Consider the following 25,182-nt stretch of genomic DNA (forward strand, 5'->3'; position numbering starts at 1 on the left):
CTGGTACACTTACAAGCTGCGACATCAGCCTCTACTGATCCTAAAGATATAATCTGTCAGTCACATTGGCTGTGGCTGCTGACCCAAAAGTGGGTATCAATGAAACCAGTGTAATTAGCACAAGCCTGGTGCCCATTTGAGAAGGGGAACACAGCTGGTTCACGGAGGGCAGGTAAAGGGCTGAGGGGTATGAACCCTACCTTGTGTGCCACAGAAGTGTCCCAGGGAGAAAGAACATTGTTCTGTATTAGGAGCTACGATAAGGAAATAATGTTTTAATATGAGAAGCCTTTCTCCCTGTGGAATTGTGATGCCGTAGCTGGACTCCCTACATACAAGACACTAGGGGCAAAGACAGAAATGGGTGGTCATGTGACCTTAGAGATCCTGCTAGGCAGTGGTTCTCAGAAGAACCCTCAGCCGCTTTCTATTTTCACCCATCACTCAAAGAGTCGATACCTAAAACCCACTCCAAAAATTCAGGTGGGCTTTAGGTATCCAGTGGTTGTTTTGGGGCAGCCCGGGCTACGAGCTGCTGCTCTGGGATCAGACCTTGTCTACCTCCCTAAGCTTATCAGCTAGGCAGACCAGAATCACTAAACCTGGAAATTACCTTTGTTGAACTGGTGGGAAACTAAGGCCTGGAAATGTCAGGGCTTGACCAAGATCATATTGTACATTAATGACAGAGTGTGGAACATAACCTCAGTTGGGTTGAGGCCAAACTCCAAGGAACAAGAGATTAAAGGATGTCCTAAACCAGTGTCGTCCACTAGAATAGAATGAAGGCTTTAATACTAGCCACATATGTAATGGCTGATTTTTAGTAGGCACATTAAAAAAAACAAAAACAAAAACAAAAACAGAACAACTAAAGAGAAACTGGTGAAATTAATTTTAATATATTTAATTTAACCCAATAAATCAAAAAATATTATCATTTCAATTTGTAATCAATATAAAAATTATTAATGAAATACTTTACTTTGTGTGCTAGGTTTGAATATCTGTTGTGTATTTTACACTCACAGCATGTCTCAATACAGAGCAGCTCTATTCCAAGAGGTCAACAGCCACACGTGGCTCCAGCACCTCTTTGGTCCAAGTGAGCTCCACAGGGCAGCCACCTCTGGCCTTACCAATGGCTTGGAATCACAACCTGCATTAATCCAGCCTCCAGGAACTGCCGCACACACAGAGGCTTGAGAAGAAGAATTGAGCTCACACACAGCACTGTCTATGTCCAGACACTGTGACAAGAGCCACAGCTTCTTTGGCAACAGTGGCCTCTCTCATACACCCTAACCACCTACCTTTTCATGATGTGCTTTCCCACCTCTGTAGAGCCTGTGAACCCAATTTTCCGCACATCGGGATGGTCTGAGAGTCTCTGACCGATCAATGAACCTGTGGAGGGGAGTAGATAGGGGAATGAGGGTGGCCTCAGTGCTGGAGTGGGGAAGCATGAGCCCCGTTACCCCTCACATGTCCACCCTGAGGCCAGAGCTCTGGGCTGTGTTCTGCTTGCTTAGTACCCTCAGCTCCTGGGGCTCACTGGGCCTTGCTCCCTGTTAAGGGCAGAATTGTATCCCCTCAAAATCCACCTTGTATAGATGTAGATGTGAACCGAACCCACTCTATCTCTGCATCCTTGATTTCATTTAATTTTTGTTTCATGCTATGATCTTTGACAAACCTCATTGTACTTAGTAAATATATCAAAGCTTGCTAGTTGGTGATTATCTGTGTTCCCTAAAATGTAGCCATAGACATTTTTGTTAGTAAGAGCTGAAGAGAATGACAATCGAGATAAATATCAAACTAGTAATAGTATCAATGATAAACAATCATCTATCACAAGACCACCCTGGTGCTACTGCATTCTTTGTCCCTTTGTCCTGTCAGTCATTAGTATCCAAGTTATACTATAAAAAAAGAACTGTAACAGGGGTCTGAGAGTGGAGGATAATATGCACAGAATTGCTAGATTGTGTCTTCCACTCTGATCCAATCTTCCTGTAAATAAATTACCCTATAATAAATTCTGTTATATTCTATGGAGTTGCCTCCTTCGTCTTCCAGTCTTAGGATACCTTCTCATTACGGTGGCCGTTACACCTTTGTCCCACTGTTGAACACATATGTTGAAGCCCTGACCTCCAGTATCTCAGATGTGACTGTATTTGGAGACGGGATTTTTAAAGAGGTAATTAAGGTAAAACGAAAACATTATCCAATCCAATTGATGTCATTATCTCTAAACTAATCTGATTGTTGTCCTTATAAGATGAGCATATTAGACAGACACATGTAGAGGAAAGGTTCTGTGAGGACACAGGAAGAAGATGGCCATCTGGAAGCTGGGAGAGAGGCATCAGAAGGAAACACACTTTGAGCTTGGACTTATGGCCTTTAGAACTGTGAGAAACAAATGTCTGTTGTTTAAGTCCCCCAACTCCCGACTCTGTGGTACTTTGTTATGATAGCTCAAGCAAACTAGTAAAGTCTGCATGTGGCTTTCAACCTATCAAGGCAGACACAAAGGACGCAGGCACCCAGACATCCAGCTCTTCCAGGGTCTCCAGCAGAGACCCAAGGATTTCCTGGACTGGCTATGGGGGTGGTGGTCCTCAAGCATCACAGACTCCAACTACCCTTCCTTGGGGATGCAGCCTGAAGAGGAAGGCCCCAGTCATGGAGGGCCCAGGTGCGAAGGACCCAGTCATGCAGAGCACAAGCATTCGCTGCTTCACTTTTTTGGAATGCTTGTACCCGACCCAACCTTTACTTCATGGCCTTCTCACTTCACTGCAAGCCCTGCACACATTTGGCCCCCTAGTGTGGCTAATTCTTTTTCACCCCTATAATCTCCTTTTCAATGAAGCTTCATGGTCATCTCTCTCAAAACTCAAAGTAATCTCTCACTGCTTAAGTGTCTTTCCCCCTTTGGCTTCGGACTCTCTGTTCTCCTAATTTGCCTCCTACTTCTCTGATTGCTCTTTTCCCACCCACTTTGCTCTCCTTCTACCCAACCTTAAAATACCCAGTGCTTCTGGCTCCATCCCCAGACCTCTTCTGTTCTTCTCGATTCACATCATTTCAGCTGAGTCCTCTCGTGCGCTTTTCAATTTACACCCTGACTCACCTCTTCAAATGCCATCTTAGGCACATCATCATCTCAATATATATCTCCAAGTCAAGCTCCCCTGGGATACAGATCCATTTATCACTCCTCTGCCTGCTCAGCACCTGCACTTGGATATCTCACACTCTCTCAAATTCAATATATGTGAAACAGAACTCTTAATCTTTCCCCAGACCTGCTCCTCCTTTGGGTTGTCTATTTCAATAATTAACCTCTCCTTGTAGCCAGTTATTTAAGCCAAGAACCTGAGAGTTGTTCTTGGCACATCCCTTCCCCAACTCATCAATTGCTCAGTCCTGGGCTCCTTCACCCACCCGGTTCCTCCTTCTTCACTGCTCCCCTGCCTCTGAGCTTGTAAAACTGTGTGTGCCAAGATGCACCCATGAAGGTTCCAGTTTGGAAGATTTGGAGTGAAACACTTGCATCCTCTCTTTATATATATTTAAAGCTCTACCAGTAATTTTGATACTAAGTCCATTCCACCAATCTCAGTTAAAAAAGAAAAAAATCTTTGTTTTGGGAAGAAAATATTTGAAAAGACACATCTGATAAAGGACTGGTATTCAAAATACAGAAAGAACCCTTAGAACTCAACAATAAGTCTATGGCCATGCCACCCTGAACAAGCCTGATTCCGTTTGATCAAGGTCAGGCCTGGTTAGTATTTGGATGGGAGACCACCTAGGAAGACCAAGTGCTGTAGGTATAAAAAATAAAAAATAAGGGATTGTAAGCTGACAAGGTCCTTACAATGTGTGAGGTCAACCAAGGGTTGCTTCACCTAAAAAAATTTAAAAAAACAAAAAAAACAAAAAAACTCAACAATAAGAAAATCAAGTACCCAATTAAAAAATGGGCAAAAGACACCTCATTTAAGAATATATACGGCTGTAAGACCCAAAACCATAAAAATTCTAGAAGAAAACATAGATAGTAAACTCTCTGATATTGCTAACAGTAATTTCTTTTTGGATATATCTCCTCAGGCAAGGGAAACAAAAGAAAAAAGTAAACAAATGGGACTGCATCAAATGAAAAACTTCTTGTACAGCAAAAGGAACCATCAACAAAACAAAAAGACAACTGGCTGAATAGGAGAAGATATTCACTTATGATATATCTGATAAGAGGTTAATATTCAAAATATATAAAGAACTCATATAACTCAACAACAAAAACAAACAATCCAATTAGAAAATGGGCAGAAGACCTGAACAGATATTTCTCCAAAGAGGAAATACAGATGGCCAATAGACATATGAAAAGATGCTCAAATTCACTAATCATCAGAGAAATGCAAATTAAAGCCCCGTTGAAATATTAGCTTTACGAATGTCAAAATGTCATCAATAAAAAAGAATAAATGTTGACAGGGTTATGGAGAAAAGGGAACACTCATACATTGTTGCTGGGATTGGAAATTGGTACAGCTGGTATGAAAAACAATCTGGGGGTTTCTCAAAAAATTAAAAATGAAAGAATTCATAAAGACCTTATGTTTATGGCAGCACAATTTACAATAGCCAAAGACCTTATGTTCATGGCAGCACCCTTATGTTCATGGCAGCACAATTTACAATAGCCAAGATATGGATGCAACCTAAATGCCCATTAACAGACAACTGAATAAAGAAGTTATGATTTATATATACAATGGAGTATTACTCAGCTATTAAAGAAAACAAAATCCTACCATTTGTGACAACATGGTAGACCTAGAGGTTATTATGCTGAGTGCAATAAATCAGACAGAGAAAGATAAATACCATATGATTTTACTTACATGCAGAATCTAAGGAACAAAAAGAACAAAATGATCAAAAACAGACTCACAAATATAGAGGACAATCTGGGGATGGCCAGAGAGGAGGGGAGTTGGAGGGCCGAGAGAATGAGGTGAAGGGTTAAAGAAGTAGAAATCAGTAGTTGATAGATGATCATGGGAGGGGGAGCATGGCATAGGGAATGCAGTTAGCATTAATGTAATAGCTAGGTGGAGAGCCAGAAGAAAGAAAGAGCAATTAAGGGGATCATTTTATAAACTATGTCTAACCAATGTACTGTATATACTTGAAACTAATAAAATAAAAATAAAAAAAGGAATATATATATAGTTGGCAAATAAACATATGAAAAGATCTCCACATCATATGCCATCAGGGAAATGCAAATTAAAACAATTAGGTACCACTATACATGTATGAGAATGGCTAAAATCCAAAACACTGATGATAGTAACTACTAACAAGAGTGTGGAACAAAAAGAACTCTCATTTATTGTTGGTGAGAATGCAAAATAGAATAACCACTGTGGAATAAAGTTTGGCAGTTTTTTACAAAACCAAGACACTCAACATACAGTTCAGCAACCACGCACCTTAGTATTTAACCAAATGAGCTGAAAAGTTGTGTCTACATAAAACCTTGTATACAGATGTTTTTAGCAGTTTTATTTGTAATTGCCAAAATTCAGAAGCAACCAAGATGACCTTCAGTATGTGAATGGATAAATAAACTGTGGTACATCTAGACAATGAAATATTATCCAGCACTAATAAGAAGTGAGCTATCAAGCCACAAAAAAAAAAAAAAAAAAAAAGGGAGAAACTTAAATGCCTATTACTAAGTGAAAGAGGCCAGTCTGAAAAGGCTACATATTGTATGATTCCAACTATATCATATTCTGGAAAAGGCAAAACTTGGAGACAGTGAGAAGATCAGTGGTTGCCAGGAGTTAGGGAAGGGGGAAGGGAGAAATGACTAAGTAACACACAGAGAGTTTTTAGGGCACTGAAACTATTCTGTATGATACTACACAGGAAAAAATGCCATGTAAAGATCAAGGTAGACATCAAGGTGATGCTTCTATAAGCTAGCAAAAGGCAAGGGAAGGATTTTTCCCCAGAGCATTTAAAAGGATCATAGTCCTGCCAACACCTTAATCTCAGATTTCTAGTCTCCAAGACTGTGAGACTGAATTTCTATTGTTAAGTCACTTAGTTTGTGGTATTTTGTTATGGTAGCCCCAGCAAGTTAATACACAGGTGATATTATCTGATTATAACATAATAAAACTAGAAGTATATGAACTTAAGGATAGAGATAATGCAATCTAAAGAAGGGAGAGAAAAAAGAATGAAAAAAAAATAAATAAAGAGAGCCTCAGAGAAAAGCAGAATACCATTATACACAGCAACATATTTATAATGGGAGTATCAGAAGGAGAGGAGAAAGAAAAGAAGCAGAAAAAAATATTAAAACAAATAATAGCTGAAAACTCCCCAAATTTGATGAAAAGCATTAATCTATATATCCATGAAACTTAATGAATTCTATGTAAAATAAATGTAGAGATACACATCCAGATAATCATAATAAAAATGTTGAAAGGTAAAGAGAAAAATATGAAAGCAGCAAAAGAAAAATGACTCATCATATATAAAATTAACAGTTGACTTCTCATCAGAAACCATAGAATGACCTCCTCTGCCACCATCAGGCTGCCATCCCACTGGCTCTGCATTGGCTTGCTCCACTTTCCAGGGCACATCTTGCAGTAGGCCCTGTTCTGACCAAGTACACCTCTGGCTGCCTACAGCCCTGGCTTCCCCAGATGCCCATGTTCCTGTCCATAACCCTTACCAGATCCTGGAAGGATGTTAATCACACCCTTAGGAAAGCAATGTCAACTCTGCAAACTTCAAAGCTGTAAGTGGGGTCACCTAAGGAGGCAAGAAAGAAGACTGGGTTGGAAGAGATTGGGAAGTGGAGTTCTGCCATCTTCCCTCAGCAGCCTAGGTAGCAAGCAGGGAGGGGCAGCCAAGGCAGGAAGACCTCAGGGAAGCCATCTTCATGCCTCACTGTAGAGGATACCACCAAGCCAGCCAACTTCCCCCACAGCTCCAACTGGGAGCCAAGAATAAAAGGGCCAGCTAACCTCAGGTACCTTTCTAGCACCTTTTCCTGGCAGAGTCCCAGCCCCTCAGCCAGGCCTGGGCCCCTTCCTGCACATTCATTCCTTCTTCGCTGTTTATACTGAGTCCTCGGGGAATGCAGTCTAAGGACTGAGCAGTAGGGCCTCATACTCAGAAGGCTGCAAGGCACATTTATTCCCTACTCCCTTAGAAAAACTAGCCTCCTCCTCTGGTTGTGGTGCTGCCTTAGCTGTCCATATTAGACTCTGGCAGCATCTCAGCCCAGGGAGGGCCTAGTACTCTAGGTTCTAGCTGTGAGGATAATGCTTCAGGATCCAGCCCCACTGCTGGAGGCCGTACCCTGCCCTTAACCAGGTAGCAACTGGCCTCTTCTGGAGGAAGAAGGAATAAATTCCTGGCCCAGGTAACTTTCCTCGACAAGGTAAGGTTGTGCCTCACCCACTGCCAGGCTAAGGGGCCAAATCTATGGAGCCCTGGCCCTGAGAGTAAGGTCTGGGTGTTCCTAAGGGCAATGGGCTAGTGGAGGGACAATTGCCTTGACCTGTCAGTAACCCCGCCCCCATGAAAAAAGGGAGGTTAAGGGTCATCTCAGGGGATCATTGTGATGCTTAGATAAGCAAATATATGTAAATTACTATTAATTTGTTATGTATGTTAAAATGTTCAAGGAACTCCTAACTCTAGGCACTATAACTCTAGTCGATCATAATTGTTAGTTGTTTTTTTTTTTTATTACTGTGTTTGTTAATAGCTTCAGGGCGAAATTGCCCCAAAGAAACGGGAGTGGGAAGCCTCCTGGGCACTGTCAGAGCCACATGCTACAGCATCTCATCTTCAGTTCCTAACTTCCCTGGAGGCAGGCTAGGGAGGAGCTGTTATTGTCAATGCACAGATGAAGAAGTTCAGGCTCATGGGAGAGGGGGTGTCCTCACCCCTGGGGGACCCTGCTCATGCCCTCCTGGCCTGCATGAGCAAGCCTGATGTCCCACTTCTATTCCCCCTCTGTGAGGGGTTGGGGTGGCAGATGCTCAGATCTCACTGCTCACTCCACTTCCCTCTAGGACTTTGATCTCTGAAGCCAAATAGGAGACCATGGCACCAGCTTTAAACAGACCGTTGCAGGCTGTCTCAGAGCTCAGGACTTGGGCCAGAGGCACCAAGAAGAGTTTCCTTTCCCCAAAATCTGTCTGGAGTGTTGGCATCTGTGGAGAAATCCCTAACTCTGCTCACCAGGCAGCTAGAAACACAAATACAGTTTATCCTGATTCGGCTAAGAAAGAACACAAAGTCTGCTTATGAATGTCTCTGGCCCTACTGCATGCTACCTCTGCCCACTGTGAGCAGGCGCACAGCAGCCTAGCCCTCTTCGGCAGTACCTTTCCTCTCTTGAGGAGAAACCAGGACTCATGTGAGTGAAGGGATCATGGGCCACCTGCCTCTTCCTTTACAGAGTGCTTCTCCATACCCTCTATAGCCCACAGGTCCTGCTCAAACCCACCTGGGCAGGCTTGATCACCACTGTGTTCCCAGCAGCCAGGCAGGCAGCTGTCTTCCAGGAGAGCATCATCAGGGGATAGTTCCAGGGGATGACAATGCCACAGACCCTGCCATACAAAAGAAGCAGGCCTTCATCTCTCTTCTCAGCCTGGGTACCCACAGTGGACCTACCAGCTTTTTTTCTCTCTCCCAAGCCTGCTATCCATTCCAGAGCCAGGTTTCCAGGTATGGCACCAAACTTCCTGCTAAAGGCAGTTCCTGCCTGTCTTTCTAGGCCCTGATAGGGCAGTGCATCCAGTTTGGCAGGAACCCCTCTTCCAGGAAGGGCATGATGGCATGGGACACTGGACAGTTTTCTGATGGGAGCTATGAGACCAGTTTGGTAGGGTTTGGCATAAGACAACAGGGGAAGTGACAGCAGGAAGGCATGGGTAAGAACCTGGCAGCTGGCATGGCCTGGGAGAGGGCCTGGGGTCACATAGCAGGCTGGGGAGATGTGGGGTAGGGATGAGTGGTCCAGGAAGATGTGGGAGAGGGTCCTTATGGGTGTGAGGACAGGGCTCAGACCTGTGGAGAGGAGAAGCATGGAGTCAGCCTGGGAGGTCTGATAAGATTTGCCTGCTTTGCATTAAGAAATGGTATCCAGAAGAAAGCTTCTGTCTAGGCAGTGTCTCCATGGAAGAGAGGCTGCCCTACAGTCCCAGGGGGACCTAATGATGACACCTGTGGTCCCAGCAGGCATGTGGCTTTGCCTTCCTCTGTCCACTGTAAAGTGAGGTGATAACAGCACCTCTCCGACAATTAGAGGAGCTAGTACATGCAAGAGCCCCACACTGATTACTTGACTGTTGTTTTCATAATCACCATCATCCTCTTCATGACCACCATCGCTAACAGAGAATGCTTTCTAAAAGGTAACTGTTTAGCCTGGGTAGTGGGAGAGTGTGTACAAAGGCTGAAAGGGCAGGACAAGCAGTGAGGAGCCACAGAAGCACAGGCAGGCAGAGTGGGAATGAGGTGGGGTCCGGGAGGGCGCAGAAGCCAGCTTGGGGAATCCTCACACCATCCTGGGTCATATCGGGGAGTTAGGAAAGTCACTTCCCCATGCCATGTACACCGAGCAGACTCAAAGGGATAAGACAGGTAGAGGGACCAGAGTGAGTGGTCCCAGGGAAGTGGTGAGGTCACCAGGGAGAGAGAGGGCTGGGTTGTGGGGGGCTCTAAAGAAGAAAAGACTTCAGAGAAGTAAGTCCCACTGCCATAGGCTGAATTGTGCCCGCTCCCCCAAATTCATATTCTGAAGTCCTAATTCCAGAACCTCAGATGTAATCCTATTTGGAAATAAAGTCATGGCAGATAAAATTAGTTAAGATCAGGTCTTATTGAGGTAGGGTGGGTGCCTAACCCAATATGACTGCTCTCCTTATGAAGAGAATGCCATATATGAACATGAAGACAGAGTCAGGCAACGCCAAAGATTGCCAGAGAACCACCAGAAGCTAGGGGAGAGGCCTGGAGCAGATTCTTCCTTATGGCCTTAGAAGATACCTTGATCTAGGACTTCTATCCCCAGAATGCTAAGACAACAAATGTGTTATTTGAGCCTCCCAGTTTTTTGTTATTGCAGCCTGAACAAACTCCTACACTTGCCAATATAGGGGAAAGGCTGCAGCCCCTGGAACTGGGGGTCTGTAGAGCAGACTTGGCATGAGGTCAAAGCCAGCAGGGGCATGGGACACAGGGACAGAATGAGTACATCCCTGGCCAAGCTGCCGTGAGAACGCTCTTTCATTAAACCCTGTGCCTAGTCTATTCCTGATGGTCTTTCTTATTGGGAAACCTCATGGCTTTGGCTCCCCCTCCAGCTACTGCCTTGTTGTGCTCCACTTCTCTGGGTTCTGCAATGGGGTGACTCCTACCTGCCCAAACCTTTTGTCAAGTGTGCCTGAATGATGGCACTCAGTAAAGAGGGCACACTGGTCCCAGGAGAGGTTGGGCCGGTGTGCAGCTGGGGGAGGGGTGAGGTGGCTCTGGCCTCACTCCAGGGGTCACTGGGGCACTGGTCAGGGAAGTTAGTTGGTGAACATTGGTTGAAGCCACTCCCTTTTCCTTCTGCAGACATTTTTGGAATGTTCTGTGTATGCCCTGGGAGTATAGCAGCATCAGTTTAGATGGCATGCATCACACAGAGAATAAAACGAGACTACAGACTAGAGAGTAGGCCAACTTGGTGCACTGCTGTTGAAGAGGAGGTAACAGCTGACACCGGGATGACCAGCAGCTGAGGGGTTGGAGACAAGGGAGGGGTCAGTGCGAATACTCAGAGGGTAGCATGGGTGTAGAGGGCCCAGGGTCCATGAGGAGGCCAGCATGGCTAAAGGCAGTGAGAGGGTGGGATCAGGGGCACCAGGACCCATCAAGCATTCAGCCAAAGTCAGGAGTTTAATTTCATTTCAGGTACACTGGGAGCCATTGGAGGATGCTGAGAGAAGCAGTGAGATGGACTCATAAATTTTCTAATATTTTCTGAACATCAGAAAGAGCTGCCCTTTGCTTTTTCTCAGCACCAGGTAGACAATTCTCTTCTCCCCATAGCTTAAGCAGCCCGGCCTGGCCTGGCTTGGGGAACCTCTGCTTAGCCTCACCCCACCCTGTGGCCTAAAGGAGAAATTTTCCTGTATCCACAACTCACTCTCCTCTACAGCCCACTCTTGCAACAGGAACCTCCCTTACCATCAAGTCCTTCAGGACCTGATTTGTCCATCTGTACTTATTTTTATTGACCCAAGTGACATTTCAGCACATTCTCTTTATGAAACACTCCAATATTCCCAATGAAGCTGAGGGCCTTTGACCACCATCCACGGGGATGTGAGGTCTCTGCTGGTGGACCACGGTGTCCCCACTTTGTTGGGGGTATAGAGCAGGTAGAAATGACCACAGGGTGCTGACCGAGGTGGGGCCTCTATCCCAGGTGACTCTCCTCCCTCCTGAAGTCACCCCTGGCCAGACCATTCCCTGTGTACCCATGCACATGCCTAGTGAAGATAGACCACAGGACAGGACAGTGTGGGACGTTTTTAGACGCCATTCCTCAGCTTGCTTTCCTCATGTAACAGTGGTTTCTCCAGGAGCTGTTTCTGTGTTGTGCCTATAGCGCCACTGCACTGCCTACACAGCCACACGATGCCGTTCCCTATTGGGGACAGCACAGAGCACAGCATTGGCTGTGCTGTCAGGGTCCCAGCACAGCTGCTGTCAGCACTCTTGGGCTGTTCTTGTGTGCCTGTGTCAGTGAGTCACCACGGTTGTGCTTTGGGGGCGTGAGGACATGTGGGTACTGAACGGTCATTGCCAAGTTGTCTTTCATAGAGGTGGACCCAGCTCCGTGCCCGCCCCTCCCTCCCCACTGCCCTTTTCTCTCTCTGGGCCTTTGGGCCATCTGATAGAGAGGCAGAGCCTCCTGCTGCTGGGTTTAAATCATTTTCTTAGTTGCTAGTTTTGTCTATGCCGACCAGACACTTGTCTTCCTCCTTTCACTGAGCAATTGTTTCTCTGTTGGTTTTTCTGTTCCTTGAGACTATGTAGGAGTCCTTCATTCTTATGCACATTGGTCATTATACTCTTTTCAGATAAAAATTTTTAATGCATACTCTGTTTTACACCATAACCCTAATAAGGGTTATTGTGGGATTACATAAAATTATATTTATAAAGTCGTTAAAATAGTGCCTGGCACAAAAAAGGTACTGTGAAAGTGGAAGCTGTTTTTATCTTGAGAATAGGAATTTTCATCAGTTTTGATCATTGTTGTATCTTCAACCCCTGAAATGTCTGACACACAGCAGTTGGCAAATAAATAGTTATTCAATAAATACATAAAATGGGATGATATCAGTGCTCCACACAGCGTGTTGTGTGAACAATGCCTAGGATGTGGCCTCTCTCCACCCTGTGCTGTGACTCACCCAACTGGCTCCTTCTTGGTCAAGGTCAAGTTTCGGTTAGGTCTGGCCTGGTTGATGGGGATGGTGGAGCCCTGGAAGAAGCATGGGGAGTGTCAATAGCAGAGGCTCCAGTTCTTTACCCCTTCCCTCTGGGCAGCCAGGCTGCCCCTGGGACCTAGGAAAGAGCTGGATCTTATCTGCATCCTGATGCCTCCACTACCCATTTGGGTAGGAGACCCAAACCTCCCAGATTATGTATAACAAGGACATCTGAGTTCAGATACAGGTGGAATGGGCAGCTTTCCTCCCTCATTGCCTATAGCCCTCTGGAAAGGACAGGAAGTTCAGAGCCTAGACACTGTGAGCCTCATAGCCATGGGTCTCTCTGGGGAAGGGGTGACCCATCACTGCCTATAGCAGGCAAACCTCTGATAATAGCCCCGAAGATGACGCCCTGATCTCTGGGACCTGGTATATGGCTAGCTGTCCCTCCTGTGATGATGTAGCATGGCATTGCTGACCTTAGGACGTTAATATAATATAAGGTCTAGCATGACCACAGGGCTCCATAAAAGCAAAGAGTTTTCTCCAGTTAGTGGCAGAAGAGAGTCAGAGAGATGGGGGAATGGAGGGTCGCGGAGCGATCTCTCCAGAGAGATGTCTGCAGGAGCTGAGAGCAGTCCTGGCCAGCAGTCAGCAAGGACCGAGGCCCTCAGTCCTGCCACCACAGGAACTGAACTTGCCAAAACCTGAATGGGCTCAGAAGTAGGTTCTCTCCCAGACCTTCCAGATAAGGTCCAGCTTGGCCACACCTTGATATTGAGCTTGAAAGGCCCTGGCATAGAACCCAGTGGAGCTCACCCGGACTTCTCACCTACAGAACTGGGAGCTAATAAATGGTGTTGTCTTAGGCACTCAGTTGTGGCATCCCACCTCCTCATTGCCCTCACTCCTCAGCCTCATGGAGAGGAGATGAGACATGGAGCCTAGACCTGACGGAGACACCGGAGGCCTGCAGCCATGTTATACAGCATTCAGAGTAATGTGCTGCCCTTGGTTTCCTGCCAGCCCTGGCTTGCCTCTTTGAGCTCTCATGAAGTAAGCAAGAGCCCAGGCCCCACCTGAATCTTGTCGCACCATCCAGCAAAGTAGCGGAAAGTCTGGATGGACATGCCCACATGGGTCTTCAGGGCCAGGGTGTAGATGGCACCCGCATCCAGAGCCTCAATGGTGGCCAGCTCCTCCTGATGTTGTTCCATGAGATCTGCCAACCTGGCCAAGGCATGGGGGAAGAAAGGGAGATGGGCTCAGGCCTGGTACAGGCTGGCCTGCTTTTTTAAGGTCCTTCTTCAAGGAGTTGTGGGCCCTGTCCTGCACACTCAGATGTGCTGACCTCAGTTTCCTCACCTGTGAGATGGAACAGTAACGTTTGCTTTGGTGTGGTGAGTGTGAGGATTGATGCCCTCTGTCCCTCTCTCCATCTCTCTCTCTCCCTTTCTTTCTTCCATGAAATATGGATGGATTAACGACTTTATAATAACCCTCATACATGATCCTGCAGAAGAGGCTGCCTGCCTCTGTAACGAGGTCACCATCCCAGAGGCCACCCTCTCTGTCTCTAGACGGCCTCCACCATTTGGGAAACCTGCCCAGCTTTGAGCACCAGCCAGTCCAGTGGAAGATGCTCCTGGGGCTGACATCTCCAGGGATGGAGAGGGAAGGATGACAGGAGATATTCAAGGGAAGGCATCTCTACACAGCCCTCCTGGAGTCTGAGCACTCCATCATCCTATTGTCCTCCCATGACTCTGCTGTGGGCAGCCTGAAAGTTAGAACAATACCCCCTCCATGATGTGAGGGTTTCATGCACTCAGGAGGCAGGGTGGACAGGGGAAGGTGGAGACCACTGATCGAAAGCAGCCCTCAGTCTTGCACATGGGAAGCTTCAGCCCAGAGACAAACATGCTGATCCGTTCCCACTCTGCTCTTTTCTGCATATGGCCAGCAGCAAGGCCCTAATACTCCCAAGTCTGTTTCAGTCCTCCTGCATACACCTCTAGTCCCCCACCACAATCAGGATGCAGCTCCAGCCCTATGCCTGAATGACCAGATCCAAGGCCCTGCTCATTTTCTCCTGGGGTCATGGCACCTACTGCCTTCCTCCTCCCTACATTGGCCTCTTTCAGGTGCTCAGGTAAGTCATGCCTCCTGCCTGGGACCTGTGGGAGCCGCGTTGCACACATGGGCTTGGAATGCTCTTCCTGTACTCCAGTTTCCCCTCTCAATCTTTTGCACTTCTATCAGAACTTCTGGGAAGCCAACCATAATCCTACCACTCCAAAGCAATCCCATCTCCCTGCAGTGTTCTGAACAATATCCTTTCCTTTTTTCAAACCTCACCCAACTGTCACTGATATTCACATAGATGAGTATTTCAGTATTATTGCCTCTCATGTGAGAGCAGGGACAGCATATGGTCTCCTGTTCCCCAATGGACACATGGGCAGCATGACATGAAAGGTTGGTGAATAAAACTGTGAACTAAACAAGTACAACAAATTAGTGGCAGAGCCACATTGTCACCTCAGAAACAGTGCTGAAGTCATTCTCTAGGTAAGAAAAGCAAAGGTTTAAATCACTTTTTGAGAAAAATTATAGAACAAATATTGAAAACACTATGTTGAGGCATTTCAAGGACTAGGGTTCCATCCACTACAAGGACAGATAGGCCAAAGATATAAATCTATATTACATATTAGCCAAAGATAGCATCTGTGTATTGGCCTAGCATTTAGGTTATTTATGTCTTCACTGTAGGCTGAGATCTGTTAGCTCGAAAGCCCACTGGTGCCCATTTTTTATATATCCAATTATTTTTAAAATCGCCCAAACCAGTATATTTTAGCCATTTACAGCCTGCCTACTTTGCATCCCTGCAGAACCTCACTGACTGCTGTTAACACTGCTGAGACGGGTTGTGCAGTTATAGCCCTGACTTCTGGAGCCCTCTGACCCAGACTCCCATTGTGTTACTGAGCAACATCACCTGGACATGGCAGCCCCTTCTCTGATCTCCCCTGTTCCTCGAGGGTTCCCTTGCTCCTCCCAATTCTGAGTAGTGACACACCCCCTGGAGGGTCCGGAGTCTCTGAAGGGTCTCCTGCTTTGGGGACTTCCCCATCCACAATCCCAATAAAGCCTGTTGTGAGTTTCTGCCTCTCATGGACGTTACTTTTTACTGGATAATCCCCAAATCCCTCCAACCCCTAAAATTCCTAGATGATGCCACATGTGAAATGAATGAATCATAAATCCAATACCTAGGACACACTTACTAAAGGAACTGTCACCTGAGCACACTGGTTTGGAGGTATGCAGGGTTGTTCTACTGTCAACTTGGTGATGCTGCACCTCTGCCTCCCAGAGACCCAACCTCTGACCAACAGCAGCCCAGGCTACCACCAGACCCTTGGCAGTGGACCCGAGCACAGGATGGCAGCTTCCCCTATATACCTTCACTGGGCCTTTGGGGTCCCACTCTGGCAACTAGGTATGGCTTATTGCCCAGATTCCCAAACAGGCTCTATCTTGTCCCCCATGGGTTTGGAAGGGCTGGCTAATGACTTTCTCTAACTCTTCCTTCTGGATCTGTCTTTCCAGCTTCTCCCACAATTTCATGTTTCATTCCTGTAATGTATTCTATATTCCATAATGTCCATGGTGGTCCTACTTGCCTCGTTGAACCAGGGATGCTCTGTGGCCATTTCTCTGAGAAATCCTATCCTGCCCCCTCTTGGGGTAGCCATTGGCACACTGCCTCTGTAGGTACTGGGAGGCTGCTTGGGGCAGGGACCACATCACTAGGAGCTCTCAGGCCTTGAGATGTCTGTCCACCCAGTCTAGGTCTCCACTTAGAGCTGTGTAGGGCACCACTCCCTTACTATCTCTGTGGTTAGTGGGTTATTACATGTGCCACCAGATGGTAGGAAAGCATCTTGAAGGAAGGACAGTTTCTTCTGGGCCAGCGCTATCTACCACAGGGGTCTCTGTTTCAGGGCCAGCGGCTCACTACCATCAGCCTGGACATGTACATTTCACAGCTCTGACTGATCTCCAGAGGCTCTAGGTCAATGGCTTCCTAAAACTGATGGGTTCTCCAAGGAGTCTTGAAACTAAAGATACGGCAGGCTGGGCATACCCAATCTTTAAAACTCTCACCTGTCTGAAAACCTGCCATCTCTATTCCATTTTGCAAACCATGCAGACTCTCTCTCTCTCTCTACTTCCTTTCTGTGGGAGTTTCCCTGGTGTTTCTGACCTCTGCAATAGAAACTAAAGGTATTCCAACTGCATGGCCAAGGTGGGGGCTCTCCCGCTGGATGACAAGCATGCTTGGATTGCATTATCACCAGGCTCCAAACCTGAGAGCTTTCTAGAACCTGGAGTATCAAAGCCAGGTTCCTGGAACTGGCTCATCAGGCTGTTGGCTACTGCTCGGTTCATCTTCTCAGCACCTTTCTCACTTCTTTGCGGGTGACTGCTCTGTCTCCACTGGGACCACCTGATTCTAGGAGAGTAGCACGCCTCTTCTAGGCCTCACTCCCACCCTGTGGTCATAAGTTGAAGCAATCCCAAGTCCTTCCGTAAGACTTCTGATTGGAGCTAAGGAGAGAGGGCCCCTTTTGCCTTGACTTAAAAAAAAAAGAAAGAAAAAAAAAAAGGAAATGTGAGAATGGAGAATGGGCCCCAATCCTTCTTTGGGCCTAGGTCAGTCCAGATAAGCACTGTGCCTCTCTGGGCCTTCCAGGACCAGTTATTAGCTTTGCCAGTTTGTGGCTCCCATTTGAAGCTCTCCCTCACTTTTATACCTCCACATCTTTGCTCACATGTCCTCTCCATCAGGATATCTTTCCTCTAAGGCCACTTGTATCTGGTAAGATCCCTCCTGTCTCTCGAGTCACTTCCTCTGAGTAACCTTTTCTGAGCCTCAGGCCTCTGTGACCTGTCTAGGACCCCAACTCCTCCTGATAAGACCTAGGCATCTTGAGCTGAAGGTGGTGGTGGATGACAGGTGGGTGTGGGGCTCTCACCTATACAGGAGCCGGCCCCGGTCCCGTGCGCTGATCTTCCCCCACAATCCATTCTCAAAGGCATCCTTGGCAGCAGCCACTGCCTTGTCAACGTCACTGATCTGGGCCAGGGACACCTGGCAGATGACCTGTGGTGGAGCAGAGCTATGAAGCCCTCCCTGTGCTCTGTGGACACAGACACACTGCCTGCCCACTCCCCTGGTCACCTGGATGGGCTCAGAGGGGATGGTCTGCCAATGGAAGAGCACTGGGAGGATCCAATGAGAAGAAAATGAGGCCTGGGAAAGGTCTATTTGTGTTTCTACATACCAAGGACCTTCTCTTTACCTTCCTACTGAACTCACATAGAGCAATAGACTCAAGATGAACCTACAAAGCTGAGGGTCAGCTTAGCATTTTCAGGCCAAGAGCAGAGACCCATTCATTTAGTGAGTCCCAGGAAAAGGCTTTATTTGTTAAGTGGAATGGGCTAGACATTGGAGATGACTAGATCTGTCCCCTCTCCTCGTTGCATGCCTTGAGGGTACCTATCTGCACCATAACACAGGCCTGGGTGCAGGTGGGAGAGGGAGGTGAGAGGACTGAGGACTACGCTTCTTTGCTGGTCACCACGAATAGCATCTGCTGGGTAGCCCTGTCCACACAGCCTTTCTCCCAAGTCTCCAAACTGGCTTTGAGGTGATAACATCTCCTGATGTTCCTGCCTGAGGGCACTGCACATTGTCTGCGTCCCCACACCTTGTCTATCCTTTTGTGGAGCAATTTCCTTAAACTCCCATCAAATGAACCATTTTGAGTGTGCTGTTTTCTGAGAGATTGGAGCGATGCTATAAGATGGGACAGGACAGAAAATGATCAGTACATACCTGTAAGAGTAAGTGTTGTCCCAGATATGTATGTGTGTGAGGATGCACGTGTGTATGGGTCATGATGTAAGAGGGTCACAGTCAAGAAAGTCTGACAAACAGGATTCAAGAAAGAATTTCCTGATATTGGGCTATACAAATATTTGAGAAAGTAAGGCCAACACTGGGATCATTGTTGAAGTGTGGAGTGGAAGGGAATGATCTTTTCTTCCTTGAGTGGTTTTAATTCTATTCCCAGCCTCTGAAGCAGGCTCAAGATCTTTTAGATTTCTCTTGCCTCCCCTCTAATCTCTTCTCACCATGTTTCCCTCTATGCCATTCTTGTAGGGAGGATTGGAGACTAATTTCAATCCTTTTGTGTCCAAGCACAGGCCCCTGGGCCAGGACCCCTAGAGGCCAGATGGAGGGAGGTGGGGGAGTAGATAGGAGAACAGGCCATGGGTGAAGGAGAGAAGAGGGTGCTGGGCCTGCACTCACACTTCCATCTGTTGGGTTGATGGTCCCATAGGTTTTGGCATCCTCAGCATCCACAAACATTCCCCCAATGAAGAGCTGGTGGGGCATCTGGACGATCAGCTTGTTTATTGCCTTTTCCACCTGGGAAGGAAGGTATCACAGGCTTTAGACATAATGTGGATGCTTCGAAAATGGGCATCAGTGACTGGTTCAAACTCATGTAGAGACAAAGAAAACACAGATGGATAGACAACCACTGGCGCGCGCACGCACACACACACACACACACACACACACACACACACACACACACACACGGAGGCTATTATGTGGGCAGTCTGAGGAGCTGAGTGGTAAGAAGAAATGAAGAGCACAGACTCTGAGGCCAGACTATCTGGGTTGGAGTCCCAGTTCTACTACTTATCCGCTATGTGACCTCAGGCTGGTTGCTTTGCTTCCATGCATGGGAAGTAAGTGGACAGGCCCTTGTAAGCTGTCATGTAAGACATGACACAAGCCTCATCGCTCACTTCTCTTGTAGATCTGCAACTCCATGCTGAATGCAAGAGACTCTGGGATGCCACTCCCATCCTGAAACCCCATTCATCAGTCATTTGTCCACAAACACAAGGCCAACTTGCGGTCTATCCTGATGACCTATATTTTCTTCATTTGTTTCAAACTATCAGCCAATAAAACTACCAAAGCTAATTCCTTGGGAGTTGGTAGCCTACCAAGATAACCTGGGGATATTTTCAAAGAGTTTCTTTAAAAAACAGAGTTGCAATTACTTCATCACCCTTCTATAATACAAGTTGATCGTATAGGAACATTTGTTCTCCTTATTGGGAAAACATTCCAATTCCTTTCTCTCTTGCATTTCAACAAAAATAATTTAATGCAGAGAATTGGTTATATAGGTGATGGAAGAGCTGAGAAGCCATGAGTCAACCTAGAGATCAGCAACAGCAGGAAGCCACTGCCATCACTAAATTATAAGGACAAATGGAGGAGGTGTTGGTACCGTAACGAGGGGCTAAGGCTACTCAAAGGAACTAGAGTCCCAGCAGGGTTATCTGGCAGGGGCTGGAGGCACAGTAGACATGCAGCCACTGCTGGAAAAATCCACCAAAGGAAAAAGAGGGAGAGACGTGCTCTGAAAAAAAGCCTCTTCTTAATACCCTGGTCTCATATCTTGGGACTCAGAACTTGTCCCATATATTGAGTCTTAGACAGGAATTTCCTCAGTTGAGTTTGCCCTACTGCCCTGGCGCCCTCAAGCTATCCAGAGTTGCCAGGAAAAGTTTGGGACACTAGGGTGGGCTCTTGGGCATCCTGCCTTCCTGTACATCCATGTTTTTCTCTATGTGTCATTTCTGATACATAGATGTGGATGCATTAGGTGTCTGCAGGGCCATGCTCACATGGAGGGGCCCAGAACTCACATAGTCGATGATGCATTCACTTTTTCTGTCGTCCCCTCGCAGCTTTCTTACTAACAGTTGGATAAAGTCCATGAAGGTGGTTGCCATGTAAATGTCTTCATTTTCTAATTCCAGTCCATCACATAGCTCCTTCATTTCCTCCACCAGTCTGGAGGAAAGGAGATAGAAAAGTGGGAGCATGGGAAGAGGCTTGGCAGACCCCTACATTGTTCTACTGACAGAGGTGGTGGTGCCAAACACATTTATCCAGAAGAGATCTTCATCCTAGCTCCCAAAGTATGAGTGTTAGTCTAGAACTGGGGTTAAGCTACCAATCCATGGACTCAGAAGGCCCTAGTTTCGAGTTCTGGTCCACCACTTAATAACTTGTGACTTTGGGCAAGTGACTAACTCCTCTGAGTCTTAGTTTCTTCACCTGTAAAATGAGAATAATAATATCTCCACTACTATTTTGTGATAAGAAATGAGATAAACCAACTATTAATAATAATAATAGAAAATTAATAATAACCTTCTAAAGATACTGTTTGAAAATGAAAAGACAAGCCATAGATTGGGAGAAATATTTCCAAATTATGAACCTGATAAAGAACTTTTATTCAGAATCTATAAAGAATTCTCAAAAGTCAACACTAAGAAAAGAAACAATCTGAGTAAAAATGGTCAAAAGATCAAACAGATGTTTCATCAAAGAAGAAATATGGATGGCAAATGAGCATATGAAAAGATGCTCAACATTGTTAGTCATTAGGGAAATGCAAATTAAAACGACAAGATATGGCTACATACTCATTAGAATATTTAAAACTAAAAAGCCTGACCATACCAATTACTGGTAAAGATGTAAAGTACTGAACTTTCATACACTGCAGGTGGGATTGTAAAATGATACTTTGCACACCACTTTGTAAAGCAGTTTGGCAGTTTCTTAAAATTTAAACATATACTTCCCATTTCACTCTTAGGTATTTACCCAAGAGAAATAGAAGCTTATTTATAAACAAGATGACAGAGTAGAAAGCTCCCAAAATCCACCCCCCCGCCCGCCCCCCGCCACCTAAATAACTATTGAACTGGTAGGAACTGTCTAAATCAAATGCTTTGGAACTCCAGAGTTAGTGGAACATTTGCAGTATCCAGGGGAGAGCATGATGAGGAGGCTGGTAAACATCAGTATATTTCAGTGAATTTCAGCCTTTCAGTAAGGTATTGGCTGCCATCTCTTATCCCTCTCTCTGTGGCAGGAAGTAGCGGAGGCAGCAGGCTACATTCTTGGTTGCAGCTTGCTGGAGCCAGGGTGGGCAATAATGACTTTGTCCTTTGTAAATCAGGACTATGTGTTCTAAGTGCTGATGCTGCTTTTGATCACCGAGGAGCTAGCGCAAAGTCTGGCAGTCATTGTTTTAACCCCCACAGACTGAAGCAGCTTCTAGGAGATTTAAAAAAGCAGTACTTTTCTTCTCTTTTGGGAGTCAGACATTTAAGAAAATCCTTGTTAGGCCACTGGCTGACCACAGAGATAACAGAAGAGAAACATCAAATACTACATGCAACAAGAAATACATATTTTGTAGTAAAAAAAAAAAAAAAGTTTAGAAAAGTCACAAATAGTTGGCTCTAGCCCTCAGAAAGCAAGATTTTGCAAATCCTCAGGAGTGAAAGAATTAGATTTTCAGAAGTCCCATAATATAACATTAAAAATGTCCAGTTTTAAACAAAAAAAATTCAAAAATATAAAAACTGGAAAGTATAGCCCATTCATGGGGGAATTTGAAAAAAAATCATCCCTGAGGAAGAACAGATATTGAAATTGTTAGTCAAAGATGTTAAATCAGCTGTTTTAAATATGTTCAATGAAATATGTTCAATAAGGTGGCAGAAAAAAGAACCAGTGAACTTAAAATTATCCAGTATGAGGAACCAAAAGAAAAAAGAATGAATAAAAATGAATAGAGCCTGAAGGACGTGCAGGAATACCATAAAACATATCAACATACGCATTATTGAAAGCTCCAGAGGAGAAGAGAGTTAGAGAGTGGCAGAAAAAATATTTTAAGAAGTAATGGTTAAAAAATTCCCAAATCTGAGAAAACATATGAATATACATGTTCAAGAAGCTCAAAGACTTCCTAGCAGGATAAACTCAGAGAGAATCACACTGAGACACTTTATACATCTTCACTGAAATGCAAAGAAAAAATTGGGAAAACATCAAGAAAGAAGTGACTCATCACATACAATAATTCAATAAGATTAAAAGCTGATTTCTCCTCAAATAACATGAAGGCCAGAAGGTAGAGGGATAAAAAGTCCTGAAAGAAAAAAAAAATCAGCCAAGAATTAATGGAGGAGACATTAAGACATTTCTAGATTAAAAAAAAAAAAAAAAACCAAAAAACAAAAAACAGAGAGAGTTCATTACTTGTAGATCTGCCATACAAGAAATATTAAAGAAAGTCTTTCAGGCTAAAATGAAGAACACTAAAGAGTAACTCAAAACCATAAGAAAAAATAAAGAATACTGTAAAAGTAACTATGTAGGCAAATATGAAAGTTAGTAGTATTATAATTTTGGTATAGTATATAAGTTCTCTCTTTTTCTTATGTGATATAATAGGCAAATGCATAAAACAATAAGTTAATCTCTATATTAATGGGTATACAATGTGTAAAGATATAACCTGTGACAATAACAATATAAAGGGGTAGGGGGAAGACAGAGATGTTTAGAATTCGTGTTTGTACATTATTGAAACTAAGTTGGTGTTATTGAAACTAGATTATTATAGCTTTAAGATGTTAATTATAATCTCTAAGGTAATAACTAAGAAATAACTAAAAAGAAATAAGAAGGAAATCAAAGTTGTATGCTACCAAAAGAAGAAGCAGTAATGGAGAAATTGAAGGATAAAAAGTATGTAAGACACACAAAAACCAAATAGATAAGTGGAAGAAGTAAATCTTTCTTTATTAGTAATCTGGTTAAATGAAAATAGATTAAACTTTCCTATTAAAAACATAGATTGAAAGAATTAATAAAAAACAGCATTGATCCATACGCTACAAGAGATTCGCTTTAAACATAATTACATTAAAAGGTTGAAAGTACAAAAATGGAAAAGATATTCCATGCAAATAACAACCAAAAAAGAGTTGAGGTGGCTACAAAATAAACTTCAAATGAACATATATGTACCTAAAAACACAGCCCCATAATAAATAAAGCAAAAATTGATAGAATTAAAGAGAGAAATATGCATTTTACAATAATAGTTAGAAATGTAAATACCCAACTTTCAATAATAAATAGAACCATAAAGAAGATAAATAAGGAAGTAGAGGGCTTGAAAAGCACTACAAACCAATTGCACATATACAGAGCACTCCACCCAAAAAGAGCAGAATTCACATTCTTCTGAAGTGCACATGAGACATTCTCCAGGGTAAACCATTTATTAGCCATACAATAAGTCTTAATGAGTTTTAAAACATTAAAATATTATAAAGTATCTTTCGACCACAGAGGAATGAAACTAGAAATCAAGAGCAGAAGGAAAATTGAAAAAAAAAATCACAAATATGTGCAAATTAAATAACACATTCTTAAATAATCAATGGGAGAAAGAAAAAAATCACATGGAAACTAGAAAATACCATTAGTCAAAGAAAAACAAAAACACAACATAAGAAATATTATGGATCACAACAAAAGTAGTGCTGAGAGAAAAATTTATAACTGTAAATGCATACATTATAAAAGAAGAAAGATTTCAAATCAATACCCTAACTGTATGCTATGTAATTAGAAAAAGAAAATAAGTTTAGCAACCTAAACCTAAAGCTAGCAGAAAAAAAACAAACCATAAAGATTAGAGCAGAAATAAATGAAATAGACCTGTAATTTTCTTTTTTTCCCTTTCTTTTCTTTTTTACAAGTGTCTTTGCTTTTGGTATCAGAGTATGCTGGCTTTGTAGAATGAAGTTAGAAGTATTCCTTGTCTCTTCAATTTTTTGGTATTAATTCTTTAAATGTTAGATAGCATTCACCTATGAAGTTATCTAGTCCTGAACTTTTGTTTTTTTTGGAGTTTTGATTTTTGTTATTGATTTAATTTCATTGCTAGTAGTCAGTCTGTTTAGATTTTCTATTTCTTCCTTGTTCAGTCTTGGAAAGTTGCATGTTTCTAGAAATTTATCCATTTCTTCTAGTCTATCCAATTTGTTGGCATATAATTGTTCACTTCTGTGGTGTTGGTTGTAATGTCTCCTCTTGAATTTTTGATTTTATTTATTTGGGTCCTCTCTCTTTTTTCTTGATGAGTCTGGCTAAAGGTGCAAAAATTCTCAATAAAATATTAACAAACTGAATTCAGCAATACATTTAAAAAATTATACATCATGATTAAGTGGGCTTTATCCCAGGGGTGCAAGGATGGTTCAGTATCCACAAATCAATGTGATACACCACATCCATCAACAAAACCAAGGATAAAAACATATTATCATCTCAGGAGATGCAGAAAAAGCATTTGACAAAATTCAACAGTTATTTGTGATAAAAACTCTCAACAAAGTGGGTATATGGGGAACTTACCTTAACATAATAAAGGCTATATATGACAAACCTACAGCTAACATCATACTCAATGGTGAAAAGCTAAAAGCTTTTCCTCTAAAATACGGAACAAGACAAGGATGCTTATCTTTCACAACTATTATTCAATATAATATTGGAAATCCTAGTCATGGTAATCAGACAAGAAAGAAAAGAAAGAAAGAAAAGAAAGAAAAGAAAGAAAAG

At 44.0% G+C, this 25,182-nt stretch overlaps 1 protein-coding gene across 1 annotated transcript in view; it reads right to left on the bottom strand.

The window, feature by feature from the left end:
- ALDH1L1 (aldehyde dehydrogenase 1 family member L1) overlaps nt 1–25,182 on the bottom strand; it is a 72,430-nt gene that overhangs the window by 11,805 nt on the left and 35,443 nt on the right. The window contains 9 exon segments of the mRNA XM_006911431.2: nt 1,314–1,407; nt 6,788–6,825; nt 6,827–6,867; nt 8,579–8,684; nt 12,546–12,616; nt 13,646–13,796; nt 17,615–17,742; nt 18,958–19,077; nt 20,382–20,529. Coding sequence (XP_006911493.1) covers nt 1,314–1,407; nt 6,788–6,825; nt 6,827–6,867; nt 8,579–8,684; nt 12,546–12,616; nt 13,646–13,796; nt 17,615–17,742; nt 18,958–19,077; nt 20,382–20,529 — 897 coding nt within the window.

Source organism: Pteropus alecto, unplaced genomic scaffold, assembly GCF_000325575.1.
Source record: "Pteropus alecto unplaced genomic scaffold, ASM32557v1 scaffold124, whole genome shotgun sequence".
Lineage (NCBI taxonomy): Eukaryota > Metazoa > Chordata > Mammalia > Chiroptera > Pteropodidae > Pteropus > Pteropus alecto.